The sequence below is a fragment of the Thunnus thynnus genome, chromosome 21 (assembly GCF_963924715.1).
Source record: "Thunnus thynnus chromosome 21, fThuThy2.1, whole genome shotgun sequence".
Classification (NCBI taxonomy): domain Eukaryota; kingdom Metazoa; phylum Chordata; class Actinopteri; order Scombriformes; family Scombridae; genus Thunnus; species Thunnus thynnus.
The window spans coordinates 24,951,007-24,966,265 of NC_089537.1; the positions used below are offsets into that span (position 1 = coordinate 24,951,007).

General features: G+C 38.5%; 1 protein-coding gene across 2 annotated transcripts; it reads left to right on the forward strand.

Moving 5' to 3' along the window:
- The first annotated feature begins 2,394 nt into the window (after positions 1 to 2,394).
- hccsb (holocytochrome c synthase b) lies at positions 2,395 to 14,393 on the forward strand. Of its 2 annotated transcripts, none has more exons than XM_067577690.1 (8): positions 2,395 to 2,536; positions 4,299 to 4,413; positions 4,526 to 4,573; positions 4,971 to 5,104; positions 5,465 to 5,613; positions 7,768 to 7,887; positions 8,026 to 8,112; positions 12,054 to 14,393. In XM_067577690.1, the coding sequence occupies exons 2-8, from the start codon at positions 4,305 to 4,307 to the stop codon at positions 12,250 to 12,252; spliced, it is 846 nt and encodes a 281-aa protein (XP_067433791.1). In that variant the 5' UTR covers positions 2,395 to 2,536; positions 4,299 to 4,304; the 3' UTR covers positions 12,253 to 14,393. The 2 variants fall into 2 exon arrangements, with proteins under 2 accessions (XP_067433791.1, XP_067433793.1); XM_067577692.1 differs by having other exon boundaries at positions 4,986 to 5,104.
- The last annotated feature ends 866 nt before the right edge of the window (positions 14,394 to 15,259 follow it).

Sequence of the window (15,259 nt, forward strand, 5' to 3'; positions counted from 1 at the left end):
TTCAACAAGCTGGTAGAGCATGTTTTTAAAAAACATTAGCAGAAATTTGTCAGACTTATTTTCTGATCAGTCCCACTGAAATTGCATCAACAAATTCTTATTACCTTAGAAAATTTGACCATTAAAGCAATTTTTCTGCTGTTAATTTGGAAGTCACCTGAAAAAGCCTGGTTTAAAAAACTGCAAGGGAATATTTAAAATTAAAGCTGAAAGCAGTGATGATCAGTCCCTCGCACCTAAATGCACGCCAGAGCGCGCCACAGTAGAAGTGCTGTTATTGCAGAGCAACACGATACAACAATACATGGACCAGAAGGCAACTAACACAGATATATATTTTCATGAATATTGGACATTGCATTTAGGAAATAACTATCACTTCCTGTGTCCACTATATGGTGCTAGAAAACACACACTAAATATACATTATGTTGCAGCATATCAAATGTTGACACACTAAATCAAGGGAAGTTTGTAACATAAGACTTGCCTTCTGTTGCCACTAGGTGGTGCTACACAAGTGGGTCTTAATGCAGCAATACATTTAGTGGAGGTCGCCTGACATGCAACATGTCAAATTCTAGTTTTCAGATCTTTAATGTTTTATTTGAATAATAAAGTTCTTATATAGTGCTTAATTAAGCAACACACACAAAGCAAACCTGGCGTGAAGAGGTATTCTAGCATGAGTACTGGGCAGCATAAGGAGAAAAAAATGCCATGTGCACTGCACTTGATGGATACTGAAGGTGACAGGAAACATACACAACTGGACAAAGAGTGGGAGGAATGGGGGAAAGGGGAGGTCAATAAGGGCCCATAGTTCACTTATGCCCTGGGGCCCCTTGGCATGTTAATCCAGCCAGTGGTAGGTGACATGTTGAATGATTAATCAATGATCAAATAAGGTTCAGTCTTGAAAAAATATGTGGAATACGATGAATAGAAATGGAATGGAACCCTGCTGTTTGTGAGAAGTACAGCCTTGACCATGAATGCAGAAATGAGAAATATGTGTTCAAAAATGACGTCAAGTTTAAGAAGCATATTTGTACAAGTGGGGGAATATGCTGTATATTTATTTTATATTGCATTTATATAATTTTATATTTATTCTCATTTAAGCATTTTATTTTAATTGAAGTCTCTATATTTGACCATTTCCTGAAATCCCTGCTTTTTGTATTTTATGGTATTGTTTTTTTATGTGCACCTAAAGAGTACGGTCTTGACCTGCTCGATGTGAAAAGTGCCTTGAGATGACTTCTGTTGTGATATGGCGCTATATAAATAAAGATTGATTGATTGATTGATTGATTGACCTGTAAATCACCTTGTAACTCTGGCTTTGAAAGGTGCCAAATAAAGTTCACTTATTTAGTTACATTTGTTTTTCATTAAAATTGCCTTATTTTTTCTTCAGTTTCTTCTCAAGTTACACTATTTTTGAAGGACAAAAGTTGAATGGATTAAATTGAACTATATGAAGTAGGAGAGTGAGAATGAAGGGGACCATTTTGAATGATATGACTGTGCCACTGTATTTACAATTGCACAATGAGCTCTATATTTTACTGGAAAGAAGTTACATGACAAAATCTTAAAATATGGTGGTATTTTGGTGCCCTCTAGTGGTCAGCCACGGAACGTGTTTTGTAACACATGGAGTAATTCATGTAATGTATAAACTAGAAAAGAATTTTACATAGTCCCTTATATATAAACAAATGCAGTAGCCCAGGATTAAATGTTAGCTTTGTGAAATGTATTGTTTCACATTTATGTAAAAAGGGGTGGACAAAACATTAAAAACACCACCGTCCAAAAAACCATAAATCAACAGTAACACAGTTTCCAAAATTGACCACTCTGGGCTTCTGGATTTTCAGAAAGGAAATAAATTATTGCATTGTTATTTTATTGGACTTCACTCAGAGTACATAGCTATGTAAAGGTGCGGCTAGTGTTTCTCTCCATCTTTTTTTCTCACCTCTTCCTAGAAACCGTCACTTACAGCATGTGACATTAAGACAATAACAGAAAACACTTCTGCATCATAAAAAAATAAAAATAACATAACAGGCATGACGTCACTTGCAATTGCTTGATACATTCAACGTGGTAACAGGACATAGAGTAAAAGTAATAATAATAAATAAATAAATTCTTGGAGCATACTCACTGTCTGTGCACATTTTTTTATCGTTTATAAGTTGGATAGACTTTAAGTACTTTATAAAGTCAGTCATGAAAAGTACAAACGATGGGCGAGGCCTCGAGAACTTGGATTTATGGATGTGAAATTTTCCCAATAAAAAATTGACAGTCCATTGCAGTCATGGATTGTTCTGACTGATGTGACGTTTTTTCAATCCAACGTTACAGTCTACGTAGTTTTGCCCATTTCTGCGTGATGACGTGCATAGCTTACGTACAACACATGTAACCCACAGTTACGTAGCTCGACTGTGCTGCACGTTGACATTGAGAGAGTAACCTGACAGAGAAACACTTCTCAGCTGACTCTAACAGGCAAGTTATTCCCTTGTTTGTTGTTTTTTTACGCTCTGCTGTGGCTTATGTGATTAGACAGAAACTAGGAGAGCCGTACTCAATGCATTTTAAATGAGGTATGTTAACAACATTAAAACGGAAAGAGACAGTCAACGTAGCAGCTAACGTTAGCATAGCTGCTGCTAGGAGCTAAGTTACTTAGCTTAGCCGGTTAATCATCTGACTGAATTGCAGTTTTGTTTCACTGTATTCTACTTATTCCGTTTGAGTCGTTTACCAAATCGGAGAGATGAGGATGATTTAGGGGTCTGTGTTGGCCAGGTGTAGCTGTCCGGAAGCATTGACGCTGATCGTGAGGTTAACCAAGGATAACTTCAGGCATGATAAAATGTCAGCCTGTTCAGACAGTTAGCCGACCGACATCAATATTTTAGGTTTATGTTAACCATGTAAAAATAAACGTAACTACACATTTACCATAACGTTAGCCACCCTCTCGCTGGGTTACTTAACGTTATGATGTTACTCAGTGTCCTGACGTTTGTTTTTTGCGTTGTGTAACTATTATTACAAGAAGCACCTTGAAGGGCTTCTGTCTTAGGAAGGAGTCATACAAACCTTCAAACGGACACCTCCGCTAAGATAAGAGGATTGTGTTACAGTAAACCAGAAATAAGAAAATGTTCTCTCGATTTTAGCTCTCACAGTAATTAAGTACATGTACTCAAGTACCATATTTAAGTACAATGTTGAGGTACTTGTACTTTACTGGAGTATTTCCATATGATGCTCCTTCATATTTCCACTTTATTACATTTCAGAGGGAAATGCTGTACTTCCCTCTCCACAACATTTATTTGACAGCTTTAGTTACTTTTCAGATGAAGGTTTGACACAATGGATAATATGATAAACTCTTAAAATACAACACATTGTTAAAGATGAAACCAGTGGTTTCCAACATTTTTGGCTTTTGAAGTCTTACAAAAAGCAGTGTGTAGTCGGGGTCACATTTCACATGTCTATGAGTTGTTAACAGCTCCACCAAATAGTGATTTTTCCTTCTAAACTTCTTACATGCTTTCATTTCAATAAATGTTCAAATGATCCAATATTTCACCAAAAATCAAAGCTTGGAGAAAAAATCCGAAAACAGATTTGTGTATCAGAACTTTGTTTTTTCTTCTTTCCTCTCCCATCAATCATCTCACGACCCCTCAGATTTATCTGCTGACCCTTTGGAGGGACCCGACCCCTAGGTTGGGAACCACTGGACTAAACTAGCTAACTGTATATAAAGTAGTGTAAACTAGCTCCACCTCCAGCAGCTACAACAGTAACATGCTGCTCTAACACTGATGCTTCAGTATTAAATGGTAATTGGTAAATGGACTGTACTTGTATAGCACCTTTCTAGTCTTTCAACCACTCAAAGTGCTTTTTACTCTGCGAGTCACATTTACCCATTCACACACATTCAAACTAATTAATAATTTAATGATGTCATATATAATAATATATCAGTCAGATGTTCTTAATACTTCTTCCGCCACAGCACGTCTGTCAGGGAGATAATTATTTATATAAAGCATTTCCCTATCTGCTTCTATGGATGTCATATCAAAGGCTGGGCATTGTTTAGGAATGCCAAACTAGTATTTGTTGCGCAGAGATTTTCTGTTTTTATGGTCACTCGGTGAAATTTTCAAAATTATCACCAGCTTACTGTCACAACGTGTTGCCTGTCTTAATACCTAGTGTTTGTTTGTTTCCACATCAGACAGGGCAGGATGGGAGCCTCCATGTCCACACCTGCAACTCCTACAGTCAGAGCAGAGGCGATGATGGCCGCCCCTCCTCAGGGCTGCCCCATGCACCAAGAAGCCCAGCCTGTCAAAGGTGCTGTGAGGGAATGCAGGGATTATTAATAAATGATACTATTTATGATCATGAATGTTATAATTGTGTCGACATATTTTAATTTGTGTGTCTGTCTCTGCTATTTTTGTAGTGTCTCCACCTTCAGAGTGTCCCATGCATCAAGCGCAGCCAGTCAAAGGTAGGTGTATAAATTTTAAGGTCAAATTGATTATTTCTGACATGCAAATGATTAATTATTTAGTACTCCTTTAGCAAATACATTTCCTGGAATCACTCACAGATCAGAACATACAGACAAAGTAGATTATGTTAATTTTGTAGCCTAAAACATTTGATATTCCCAGTGCTGTATTTGACTAGAATGGTGTAATCCATAGTAGGTTATCTATATGGTTTTTGCTACTGCCTCCTGATTTTTATTCATTTTTTCACAATTACACTGTGACAAATTCCTCTGCTTTCTTAAGGTGGTATTACTGAAATTGTAACTGAGTTATAGCTTGGCACTGGCTGGGTTTTACAGATTGTGATGATGACATCACAATGCCTCAATCAGGTGCTCTTGTCTCCTGTAGTGTCTCCTCCATCAGAGTGTCCGATGCATAAAGCAGAAGCAGGCCCAGCCCACCAAGACCGGGCCTATGAGTTTGTTGAGTGCCCCATGAAAGCTGCAGCAGGCGTGAATAATGACATCGATCCTGCAAATATGGTACATGCACTGCCTTTACTGTGGGAAAAGAGTGTGTAGAGTGGATGGGAACGGGAGTAAGAGCCAAGGAGGAGTGAATAAACGTGCAATTGTCATGTCTAAAGCCCACTTTGGACAAAATTACAATTCACAAGTAGCAAACAATATGACACCTTAGATAATGTGGATGATGTTTGTTGTCCTTGATTTGAAAGCATGTATCTAAGTCAAGATATAATAATGCCTGTTAGTGAAAGTGTTGTCTTCTGAATTACTTCTATAAATCTGGTGTTGATGTAATCATAAAACACGGTGTGCAGTGATGGCTTTGATGGTGATTGTGTCATTGAACTTGTGTCTTTTCTCCCTGTATGTGTCCAGATGCCTCCTCCTAACCAAGTGCCAGCTCCAGACCAGCCCTTTGCCCTGTCCGTTACCAGAGAGGAGTCCACCATTCCTCGCCATGGCACAGAAAAGCACTGGGTTTACCCATCTGAGCAGATGTTCTGGAACGCCATGCTGCGGAAGGGGTCAGTTCACTCTGCGTGGCTTCCTTATGTCAGGTCATCATGAGATGTGTGCAGGAATGTAGCAGAGATGTTTTGGGATTCTCCATTGTGTAACGTCCCCTTTATAACCTTTAATTCTAGCCACATTCTAATTCTAGAGGGGAAAACATGTAGTGTTAGCCTGCCAGCCTACATATCCAGTCATATCTAAATACATGTTACTGTAATGTCAGATAGATCACCAGAGAGAAGTATACATTCAAGATCATGGTCACTAGAAATCAAATACATTTGAGTCTGTTTGTGGTATAACACGGGAAACAAAAGAAATGCATCACGTTTTTGTCAATTATTTTGAAAAATGTAAACATTAAATGGTAGCTCAAAGGCCAAAACTTTTACTGTAAGAATTAAAACACTAGGATATGGTCAAAAAGAAGAATAAGGGCTGAAATATTCTTCACACAAGTATGTTACATGTGTTATGCAAGATCAATTTCACACTTGGTTGAGTTCTGGAGTGTGTCAACTGAAAGTTTGTAATGCATCGCAATCGAGAGATGCAGTCTGAGTATTGCAGTTAGAGGCGCTATAACATATTGCTCCTCAGTTTGATGAAGCTTTAGTTGAACCTCAGCTCTTCATTCAGACAGGAATTCTCCATCCTTCCTCTGTGAGTAATTCAGAGGTTGCACATTGCATCTCCTGTGTTTTCTTTTTTCTTTCCTCTGTGCATTAAAGTAAAACTATACTATTCTACTCAGTCATGTTAACACTGATGCAAACCCAGCATTTTCTGCTTTCCTGCTTCATGGTAAAAGCTTTTAAATGACTAAATAATGGGAGACTTTTATTTTGAAGAATTTACAGGAAATGAAAAGTGTTTGTCACCGAATTAGCAGAGTTGTTAGGTGGGCTGTGTAGACAGCTGTATTGATTAAACATTGAAGTGTACTGTTCTGTCAGACGCGCGTGACACAGACGACTGAAAAATGTGGCTGAGACGCTTTCAGTGTAGACGTGGTGTAAGAGTGAATGTTGCGTATGTTCACCAGGGTCATGCGTATGTGCTGGTGGGGGCCAGTTGTTGCTGTTTGCGTACTTGCGTGGAAAATGTTTGAGACCTAATAAACATTTTGTAAGTAATGCTGCATTGTTTTAACAAACTGGCATATTTGCAAATATAAAGTAAATGTTAAAAAATGGCTAATTAAGACAAGTGCAGCATATTTATAATGAACTTAAATTGACCTGAGTTAAATGACCACTCTTAGTGTGCAGCTCTACGTTGTCTTGGAGGTTCATTCATCAGTGGTGAGTGGTTGCTGAGGCATTACACAACAGGCCCAACAAACTGACTGATACACACGTTAACCTGAGTAGCATGGTTTAAGGGGCTGGTGTACTACTTCAGAACAGCTTTTTGGATGGTCGGTTAGCTTCAGAGCCCCCTTCCCCCCACACCTTTGCGACAGCAGATTGGGTGGGGGTGTGAAGGGCCATTTCTGTTTGTTCTGTTCTGTTTTCCAACACCAATGAGCCATTCACACCCACTTCACACAGTGATTGGTCAGGTTTGCAACAGTGAGAAAGGATTTGATCTATTTCTAGCTTTCCTTTTTCATTCATGACGAAATATGCGCTGTTATGCCTGTATTTAAAGGATATCACATCTCCTGGCTGTACTGGGGGAACTATCACACTTTAAATATATGTTCTTCATGTTAAGACATAAACCTAATTAACAATATTATGCTCATTCTACAGTAATTATTTTGTTCACAGGATGTACCGAACTAAAGAGTGTTGCATTCAAAACCAAATTTCCTTTAAGTAGACGGGCCCAGTCAAAATCTCTCCCCATCTTGTTGTTTAGTTTTCTGTCTAATATACCATCAACATTTCAGTTAAGTGTTTTGTTGTCCCACAACTAAGTTCTCCTGTAATCTGAACTTAACCTAACTCTTAACAGGTGATGTTGATCCTTGGTTCCTGTCTCTGTAGATCACACAATCCCTCAGAATAAAAGTCGTTAAGTGTCTGCCTTACTGTCTGTCTGAGGCTGCCTCTTAAAAAAGTCAGATATCCTGGCATTTCTATGACTACATAGTCCTGTTCTTGGAATGACAGTACTGTACTTTTTTAAAAATATGACTCTTTCGTCCTGTGTTGCAGGTGGCGCTGGCGTGATGATGACCTTGCTGCTCCAGATATGACCAACATCATTAAAATCCATAACAAGAACAATGAGCAGGCCTGGCAAGAGATACTGAAATGGGAGGCCCTGCATGCAGAGTGGGTCATGAAAACAACCATAAAATAAAAAACGACATCAAACATATTACATATTCTATATGTACTGTATATGATCCGCCTGTTCATCAGTGTGTTAACAGTTACTTGATGTGTATTTTATTTTGTGTTTTCCTCCAGTGAATGTCCATGTGGTCCAACCTTGAAGAGGTTTGGTGGTAAAGCCAAAGAGTACTCACCGAGGGCTCGCATCCGCCACTGGATGGGGTGAGCTGTCACATTATCTGTCTTAATTTTAGTCCACAACTGAGATGTCAACATCAGTGCAGTGCATTGATGTTATATCTATGTGCCATGTTTTTTTTCTTTCCAGAAGAATACCTTTAAGCTTGTAGTTGTATTATTGGATCAAAAATATGATCCAAAATATGAAAAAGACAGACCTGAAGTCCATCATGTTCCTCACAGTGGAGAGACAGCTGTTCTATGTTACATAAATATCAGAACCAGCTGATGCTTTTCTTTTACTGAAACCCAAAAGACCCTACCTCTCAATCAAGCTATAGTCCCCTATCTCTAATCAACACAGACACAAAAATCATTAGCAAAGCCCTAGCATCACGAATCGAAACAGACATTCATGTAATGACCTATGCAGACTATTTAACTTAAACCGCTACACATCTCACACAAACTCACCAACAGCCATAGTCTCAGTGGATGCAGAAAAGGCATTTGATAAATTAAAGGAAAGGAATTCAAACAAAAAATGCACACCATAAGATCAGTCTTTATGCAGACGACATTCTACTATACCTACAAAATCCCTCTTCTTCATTGCCTGAAACCATCCACCTCATAAACACTTTTTCTAAAATCTCAGACTACAATGTTGAATGGTCTAAATCTACCATTCTCCCACTCAGCCCTAATAACTGGGATGTGGCAGTCCAAACACCACCTCTTTCTCTGTGCACTGGTGATATCACATATTTAGGAGTCAACATTTCTCCTAGGCTGTCAGTTAGTCAATCTCAACTTCAGCCCACTTCTCAAAACAGTAGAAGACAACCTTCAATGTTGGATGAATCTACAGATATCCCTTAAGGCAGAACTGCAACAATCAAAATGACCACACTACCCATGATAAACTACCTATTCTCAATGATCCCCATCCAGCCCCCACCTCCTGGTTCAAATTGCTAGACTCCATCATCTCAAAATACTACTGGAAAAACAAGACACCCAGAACCCAACTAGCCACTTTACAAAAATCCAAAACCCAAGGAGGTCTGGAAGCACCAAACTTTCTCCGTTACTTTATTGCCCATCAACTCCAATGTATTCTCAAATGGACCAACCCCAATCAATCCGACAACTCCTGGACAGGCACAGAACAAACATTATGTAAAGAAATCCATATTTCAGACTTACCAAGGTGCTCCATCACACACCATGTTTGTTTCAAAAACCCTACCATAGCTACAACTCTGATAGGAGTGGAAATTTCACCAAATAACTAACACCACCATCTCATCTACCAAACACACTCCCATCTGGAACAACCCTGACTTCTTAATCAACAACAAAACACTTAACTTTTCATCAGTAAAGGTATCACAAACCTCAAACATATCTTTCATAATAACACTCTGGTCTCATTTCCTCATTTGCTCAAGAAGTATGACATCTGCGAAAGCATTTTCTCTAAATCCACCAACACAAACATCCAACTCATACAATACAAGATTATTTGTAGAGTACACGACACAGGGAAAAAGGATGTTTTAAAATGGGCTATATAGACTATATATAGAAATTCTGCACTGCAGACAAAACACCACAGACAGCTACATACATGTCACATGGGACTGCACACCAATTAAACTATTCTGGCAGAACATCACTGACAACCTCTCTCTTCTTGAGCTGCCACATCCCACTATCTGCTCCACTCTGCTTACTAGGAGACATATCTAATATCACTCTAAACAACACATCCATTAGAATACTCTCCATAGCTCTAATCATCACCAAGAAAACTATCCTCATGAACTGGAAATCAAGGAACACAATCAATACTACGCTACTAATTGAATCTACTAATTGAATACATATCAATGGAAAAATGATCTGCCTCATTCATCAATACATTAAATTCTTGAATCCTGCACAGATTTCAGTCATCAGCTCTTTATGCCTGTCAACCATCCACAACAAACATGCACACTGTCACTTACACACTCATAACTGCCATTACACATACACCGTGATCCCTACAAATTTTTAATTGGACATACACTTCCACACACACAGGCATCACACACATTCAGTCAACAAACATACACACATTCAGACCCCCCACCCCCACCTTTCCCCCCTCCCTCTAATCTATTCCTCCCTTCCCCTTTTTTTCTTTTTGTCTCGCTTTTCTCTTCCTTTTCTTTCTTGCTGTAATTTTAGCATCTACTTGCAGAGCCATGGAATTTAACATAACTATACATACCTACTCGCCATATATTGAATGTTGCTTTTGCTTTGTTTTATTTTTATTTGTTCATTCTAATTGAGACTCTCTGCTTCCCAATTCTGCTTTCCCTTGGTGTTTAGATTCTTTTTATTATTATAATTTATGCAGTTATCGTGGGGCTGATGATTGTTGTTATTATTGTTTACATTTATCAATTTGATTAATTAATCAATATTCAATTTGTTTTACTTTTAGTTTTGCATTGCATCCTCCAATCCAAATATTGTTCGGTAACTCATTATTATAATGATTTGTGGTATGAGGATGGTGTTAACGACGAAGATGTTTATTATGTTGATCATTTTGATGGCAATTATCGTTATTATACTATTAAATTATTGCTATTATTATACTATTATATATGAGAATGAGGAGGATGTTTATGCTGAATTATTATTATTATTATTATTATAATTATTATTATTATTATTATTATTATTATTATTATTATTATTATTATTATTATTGTTGTAGTGATAGAGCAATGACAGCAAGGAAGGGAGAGGAGCAGAGAAAGGGGAGTACAGACAGACAAGCAAACAAACTATAAAAAGAAGTGGTTGGATAGAAGTGGAGAAGGAAAAAAATAAAATCATCTTGACTCATCCTGGTTTCACCCTGGCGCCTCTTTGTCCCTGGGACCCAACCAGAGATCCCCCCCAACAACACTGCAGACCCCCCCCCCCTTTTTTCTCATTTCTTTTGTTGTCTCTGCTCTCTATCTTCTATATCCTTACGCACTAACAAACATAACACCTAACCACACTAACACACACACACCACACGTGCATCTAGTATTAAGATTAAGCAAACATTTTATTGATGTACATTTTTTATTATGTTGCTTATGTTGTTTTGTTTGGGTTACTGTCTGGTTCTTTTTATTTTGTGCGGTCCCGTATTATATGTGTTTAGCTGTCAATAACTTATCCTGCACTCAATTTGTGTTAATCACATACAGTATCTTGCACCAAATAAAGGAAGAAAAAAGAACCAGCTTGTGCCACCATCAAACAGACTGAGCAGAAGAAGCCAAATGAAATCAGGATGTTAATTTCAGCCTTTACCCCTCATGTCCACTGAATGCTGCTGTGTTACATTTGCAACTTGTTCAGGCAGTCTTTTCTTCAGCAGCCACATTTCCAATATAACTTACACATGTCCCACTAACATTTTGTCTGTATTACAAGCAAACTTTACTCATTTGAATCACTGTACTACAGCACGGTATCTTATCTTTATTTCATATCTGTTACTCCTGGAAATTGTGTAGTAGCACAAGGAAAACTATAGAGTTCCTTCTTCTGCTTCAGATTCTGGTTGAGAACTGAAATGAACAAACCCAAAGAAATATTTTGGCATATGTCCATACAAGATTCAACATTGTACTAGGTAAGATTGTTGGGCAAGAAGTTGAGCTAAAGTACAGCCCAGTAATTAACCTAAAACACAAAGAATGCAGAGAATGGTCCCATTCCAAATGTTGGATTAGACACACCTCTGCCCATAGAGGAAGTTATGAAAAAGGTGAAATCTCAAGTGTCTCCTAAACAGCAACGTTGGATCTCCTGTTTCTCTACTAGTTTATTTGGAGAAAGTGTTGTTGTCTGTTGAGGTTTGTCTTGTTCTTGTTGAAATCATAATTCAACAAATTAATGTGTCCGATCCCTCTCTGCAGCTACGAGCTGCCTTTTGACCGCCATGACTGGATCATCGACCGCTGTGGGAAGGAGGTGCGCTACGTCATTGACTACTACGATGGTGAAATCAACAAGGACACCTACCAGTTCTCCATCCTGGATGTACGCCCCGCCTTCGACTCTTTAGACGCTGTGTGGGATCGCATGAAGGTGGCCTGGTGGCGCTGGACCTCCTAAAGGAGTCATGCACACACCCATAGGTCACTGTGTGAACTTCAAACACATGCAGGAAGTGTGAAACCGGCGTTCCTCATTTCAGCTCTTTGCCAGATGTGTGGTGCTGTGTGAAGAAACTATAAACAGACTCATGAAGAAAAACAATGTTTTAGCCGAACCTCTCTGTTAGGCTGAAACAAGTTTTATCTGCTAATCATAATGATTTCAGTGGGAAATGTAATTAATTTTGGTTTTAAATTGCAGTTCACAGGTCTTTTGAACAGCACGTGCTTCTGAGCTAGTGGAGGTTTGTCTAACAGGTCACCTCTTACTCAAACTGCCTCTGGAAATCTGTTCAACTGCCTTTAATCTGCTTTCACTGCAATTACAACAATAGGAACAGCTTACTCACCTAAAGGGACATTCCACCAATTTTACACATAAAGTTCAGTTAACTTGTCACTTGAGTACTGCTCAGCCTTCCAAAACAGTCGTATAATGTCTTCTGTGGCTCTGAAGGAGATTTGTCAAGTCTGAGAAAATTACCCCTAATGATGTCATAGTGATGCAGTCAGGGTTATCTCAGCTTGGGCTTGGGGATGACAAGTGTTTGAAAATGTGGGGATTTACCAGGCAGTGAGGGTGTAGTAAAGGATGCTGTCGAGTTGTATTATGGGAAATGTAGGATCCAATGTTTTTAGAGCTTGATCCATACTAGTGATGACAGTAAAGCATTTGATTAAAATAGTTGTTCTTCTGGAATTACTATATGATTACAGAGAGGCTTTAAGTATTTCATTGTTGGTGATATCAGACAAATGTATACATTTTTTTAGATTAATATAGGCTTTTTTCCTTTATTTGACAGTGTTAGTAAATGCAGGGGAGAGGTCCCAGCCAGAATGAAATCAGAGATGATGTTATACATTATAACTAGGTCACTGGATACCCCCTTTAAAACATTACTACTACTAGTACTCTTCTGATTTAGCATTGCACTCCTATATGAGGCTCATGATGAACGGTTTTTTAAAAAAGGATTAAAATCAATGCATCAGAATCAGAGATATCAAGTGACATCTTTTGAGGCAGTTTCTCAGATTTCACACAGGTCCCTCTGGAGCCACAAAAGGCTTAATGCTACTTTTTTCACATAACGCCTGGAAACACGCTGATGTGGAAAATTGCAGGAGTTCCCTTTTAAGTGACAACTTTATCTGCAATATTTTCTGTTTGATATAAATGCTGTATACATTAACTTTGGCAAAGCCCATCTTTTATCATTATGACTCCAGCAGCAGTTTGAGTTAAGTACAGTAAGTTTGGTTCTCTTCACCGCAGTGACATGGCCTGCTGACTGCTTCATTTTTCACTTTCATGAGTCTGTCTTCTCTCTGCTTTTGTACAGTGTATCTGCTATGACTGTATAGATGTAAGTACCACTGTAGTTCCATCCTGTCAGTCATTCATGGAAACAAAGTGGTTACTGTCTGTTTTGCCAGCATCATCATTGGTGAGATGGATTTGACAAATGAAGAGGGCCACTGTAGTGGGTTAGTGGGGTGTTAGTCTAGTCTGTTGGATAGGCTTACAGGATATATAATTATATTTTTTTAAAAGGACCAGGATGGATATCAGTCTTGCTATTGAGCCCTATAACTCTCCCTTTTCCTCTTCCCTTCTTGTTGTGGTTAGTTTGCCCTGATGTGTCTTCAGTTTGACATCAGGTGCAGATGACAGTTGATTGTTGGCAAGTTAAATTGAAAGTCACATGACAAGTTCATATACTGTATTACCATGTTCTTGCAGCATACTTCATATTCTTTATTCCACATTTCATAGAAAAGGATAAAAGTTCTCAACTAACTCAGTTTAACTAAAAAAAAAATCAGATAATCACATTTGCTTGGGTATAAATCACCATTTGGTCTTGCATCGTTTATGATATTCACTGTGTAACATTTAGGCTACCAATTCTGGTATATACATATTTTTTGCGCTGATATTCAGGCTTTTATTTATTGTTTTAATGACTGTAGATTTCTGGGAAGAAAATCTTGATGTTTCTGTTCCTAGACAAAGTGTTATCTAAAAATGATTTTACTAGCTCTGGTGGTCTGCTAAACTGTTAATAAAGCTGGTCCTTCCACCTCTGAATAATACTTGCCTTTCTCTGCAGTGTTTTCATCATCAATCATCATCAATGGCAGCCCCCACTCTTCTGCTTTCAGGCTTTCCAGCAGATGTTGGGACCTGGCTGCAGGGATTTGTATGGATGTTGGGTGATAAAGTGGCTCACAGTCAGTGTTCCACTTCATTCCAAAGGTGTTGAGGTCGCGGCCCTGTGCTGGCCAGTCAACATTTCCACACCAAAATGGGAAAGCATTTCTTTATGGGGCTGGCGTGCACGGGGGTGATGTCATGTTCAAACAGGAAGGAGACAAACTTTAGAGACCAAACTAGGAAAAACAGCCGAAGGCTTCCACTGTCCATATAGTGTTCTTTAGCACCATCTGCCGGACATAATGAAACATTGCAGTTTGTTACAATAACACTATGAATATTTCAGTATTTTGTGTTAGCTGTATATGATGGTTCGATAGGTGTGTTTCATAATAGTAGCTCAGAAAAGCAGAGTTTATTGTTAAAAGATAATCTCGAATGATGAATCTGATTAAACCTTCAAAAAGCTGACTAAGCTAATGTGAGCAGACTATGTCAAGTCTAGTTTAGGAACTGCTTGTTTTTGACTTTGAAACACACCTTAGACATCAAGCACAGACTACATCAATTCACAATATAGGAAACTGACATGTTAAGATAAAACTGTGTTTACAGCCACAGAACATTAAATAATACAGAGAGTAAAACATTACAAAACCACTGCCATAAACTAAATGGGCTGCATTTATGTAGCACCTTTCTAGTCTACTGACCACTTAAAGTGCTCTACACTACCATGCCAACATTCACCCATTGATGCTAAAGGCTGCCATGCAAGATGCCAACCTGCTCATCTGGAGGAGTC